This window comes from Cryptotermes secundus, unplaced genomic scaffold (assembly GCF_002891405.2).
Source record: "Cryptotermes secundus unplaced genomic scaffold, Csec_1.0 scaffold8189, whole genome shotgun sequence".
Classification (NCBI taxonomy): Eukaryota; Metazoa; Arthropoda; class Insecta; order Blattodea; family Kalotermitidae; genus Cryptotermes; species Cryptotermes secundus.
The window spans coordinates 475-4,034 of record NW_019740856.1 but is presented as its reverse complement, the minus strand read 5'-3'; the positions used below and the strand labels follow the sequence as shown (position 1 = coordinate 4,034).

General features: G+C 37.7%; 1 protein-coding gene and 1 long non-coding RNA gene across 2 annotated transcripts in view; both read right to left on the bottom strand.

Annotated features, from left to right (window-relative positions):
• LOC111872644 overlaps positions 1–1,261 on the bottom strand; it is a 3,591-nt gene extending 2,330 nt beyond the window's left edge. Inside the window, exon 1 of the long non-coding RNA XR_002844270.2 lies at positions 757–1,261. This is a non-coding gene — a long non-coding RNA (uncharacterized LOC111872644). The remainder of the gene's footprint in view (positions 1–756) is intronic.
• Positions 1,262–1,835: 574 nt separating this feature from the next.
• Positions 1,836–2,204, bottom strand: LOC117282961 (secreted RxLR effector protein 161-like). Its single transcript, XM_033754778.1, has one exon. It carries the CDS (start codon positions 2,202–2,204, stop codon positions 1,836–1,838), a length of 369 nt encoding a protein of 122 aa, XP_033610669.1.
• Positions 2,205–3,560: the final 1,356 nt, after the last annotated feature.

Genomic DNA, 3,560 nt, shown 5'->3' with positions numbered 1-3,560 from the left:
TTTGAAAATTATAGGCCATGGAAACACTGATAGTAATTTAGAATCACCCTGTATTTTTAAGGCTAGACATTGAAGTGTAGTTCTGGGTTGGACTTTGTTTACTATAGGATTCTGACGATGGTGTATAACACATTGATATATTGGGTTTTTGGACTTCATCCATCGTCCTGGTTTTTAAGATAACTAATAAAAACACGACGTTTCGGAAACTGGATCTGTTTCCGTCCTCAGGTGAAGGAAAAACCTATTCTGTTGGGTCCGTTAGAAAGAGCTAGCCTCAATCACTGGACTAGCTCTTTCTAACGGACCCAACAGAATAGGTTTTTCCTTCACCTGAGGACGGAAACAGATCCAGTTTCCGAAACGTCGTGTTTTTATTAGTTATCTTAAAAACCAGGACGATGGATGAAGTCCAAAAACCCAATATATCAATGTGTTATACACCATCGTCAGAATCCTATAGTAAACAAAGTCCAACCCAGAACTACACTTCAATGTCTAGCCTTAAAAATACAGGGTGATTCTAAATTACTATCAGTGTTTCCATGGCCTATAATTTTCAAACCGAAAATAACAAAATAAAACTGCTGATGGAATGTCAAAGTGTAATTCAAGAAGTTTTATTTTATGGGTAATAAAACTTTTTGAGTTACATTTTCATGTTCCACAAGCAGTTTTATTTTGTTATTTTTGGTTTGAAAATTACAGGCCACAGAAACCCTGACCATAATTTAGAATTAATATCATAACAGTTACCTGCTTCAAGTCCTGGCCATTTCCATAAAGTATCGCATCTCCAACATACAGTGCACCACATTTTGCTGCTGCTCCTTCGGGCTCCAATTCTGGGATGAATATTCAGGATAGAAGGATACATTTAGTTGAAAGTAACTTCTAATTTTTTATTACTGTATTTAATATCTCTTTCTATATTTATTATGATTTATTTAAAAAATCTAAGGGGAGCAGATGCCCGGGTTGCTCCCTCCCTCCCTGCCAGAACCCATGACTCTTGGCATGGAAATCCGTACAGGCCCTAAACAATTCAACAGTGATTGTTGGTACCACACTGTTCCTTCATGGATTGGTTGTATTAGGTTAGGTCAGGTCAGGTTATCTCTGCTTACAGGGTTGAAGTCCATATTCTTCACAACACCAGGGCTTCTACGGAAACAGATGTTGTACCTGTTGATTTTCTTCGTGTCGTGCTTACATATCACTTAACAGCCATATTGAATGAGAAGAGCTTTTTATTATAATACAAAACAAAAACAAATGAATATAGATCACTATTACCAACTTGAACATTTTTACATTACTTGATTCTCAACATTCCTCCTTAATTTCGAAGTGTTACAAACACATTTCTCAATGTCCTCCTTAATTTCAAAATGTTGTCAACATTATTAGCTGTTTTACAAAGTTAAATTGAATAACACTTAGTAATTTTGGTCTTCAGATTATAAAATTTGTACATGTAATTAAAATTTTCTCAGTCTTATCAAAATCAGACCTATTTCTTCTTAAGTACAATGTTTCTAAACTTGGTAAATTTCTCTGGTGATAGTGGTTTTGTTAAAATGTCTGCCACCTGAGTTTCAGTGTTACAATATTTGAATGAGAACAGTTTCTCTTTCAATTGTTCACTTATGTAGTGATACCTAACGTATATGTGCTTACTCCTACGCATTACTTGTCCAGTTTCTATTAGCTTGATTGCACTCTGAGTGTCAACACACAGTTCAGCTTCCACCCTTTTTCTTGTCAACTCCTCTATCAACGTCTTTATATATTTCAATTCTTTACAGCACTCAGCTGCTGCAATATATTCGGTCTCAGTGGTTGATAATGCAACAATATTTCCTACAGCACAATGATATTGGGCCCCCTGACATCATAATTACATATCCCATTACACTCTTCCTATCCTTTACATCCCCTGCATAATCAGCATCACTAAATGCTTCCACTTCCACAGTTTCGGAGTCAGATGAGGTATATTTTATTCCTGAAGCTCGTGTAACTTTCACATACCCAAGGGTCCTTTTCACAGCTAGTTTGTCAGGAATTTCCAAGGTTCGACTTTCCACATTTACAGCCAATGCCATATATAGCAGGCTTCCTACAGCTTCTCTGTAAGGAAATCTTATGTCATTTTCTCCTTCGTCATTGGTTGGTGGGGTCGTGGCCACGGGTGTTTTCATTTCTCGACTTTCTTGCAAGTTCTATTTTTCCAACATTTGGCTTGCATAGTTGGTTTTAGAGATATGTATCCCATCTGGTTGCTTCTCAATTTGTATTCCTAAATAAACTTTTGGATTTGTGGTTTTATCTGGAATTGATTTTCCCATCATCCACATGAATGGCCATGAACAAACTACTGGCATCATTCTTAAAAATGCATTGGTCAGATTTTAGTTGGTTTAGACCTTCTTCTTTTAGAAAGGTTGTCAACTTCTTGTTCCATTTCGATGGTGCTTGTCTTAGGCCATATAATGCCTTTTTCAGGAGACATATCTTTCCAGTGTTCTTGTATCCTTCTGGTATCTCCATATAGTTTTCCTCCTCAAGGTCTCCATACAGGAAGGCAGTCTTCACATCAAAGGTTTGCATGTTCATATTCTTGCATGCTGCTATGGCAAACAGTACTCTAAGAGAATGCATGTCAACAACTCAGCTAAAGGTATCCTTGAAATCTATTTCACCTTCCTTTTGTTGACATCCTCTCACAACCAGTCTGGCTTTGTGTCTTCCGTCATCCTTTATTTTGAAAAACCATTCACTGGTCAGGATTTTCTTGCCTGTTGCTTTCTCTCTGTTTACATATATCCAAGATTTGTTTTGGTAGAGCGAATGCTTTTCCTCTTTAATGGCTTTCTTCCACTTCTTGCTGTCTTCGCTCTCCATGCACTTGTCATATATATAGGTGAGCATACCCTCCTTTTGACTCTCTGCGTCATAGTCTTGGTACTTTGGGTGCATTTGAATGTTTCTTCTTGGTCTCAATGCATATCCATGTTCGTTTTGTCCATTGTTTTTCCTTCCATTATCCTTGTGGTCAGCATTTTCATTTTCTTCAGTATCTGTTGGTTCTTCTTCATTGTTGTCAGCTTCGGGTTCTTGCTGCATTTCGCTATCTTCCTGATCTGGAGTATTTGGCTTGTCTTCTGGATCCGTCACTCTTTCCATTTCCTTTTGTTTATTTGTTGTCACAGGTTTACTTGTGAATGTCACATCTCTGGAGACATAGGTCCTTTCAGTATTTGGATCCCATATTCTGTAGCCATTTGTGTTGTAGCCAACGAATATTCCTTTCTTGCTACGACTGTCCAGCTTTTTCAATGGTCAGAGAATTTTAGTGTACACTTCTGAACCAAAAATCTTCAATCCAGCCAGATCTGGTCTTTTACCATACAAATTTTCCGCTGGCGTTCCATTCACTGTCAGTGTTGGACTTCTGTTTAGCAGGTATGCAGAAGTGAGTACAGCTTCACCCCACATTCTCTTACTTAAACCTGAGTCAAAAATCAATGCTCCTGTCTTTTCCACAATGGTATGGT

Coding starts and splice junctions, on each gene's coding strand:
- LOC117282961 (XM_033754778.1), bottom strand. CDS start 2,204: ATGAAAACACCCGTGGCCACGACCCCACCAACCAATGACGAAGGAGAA.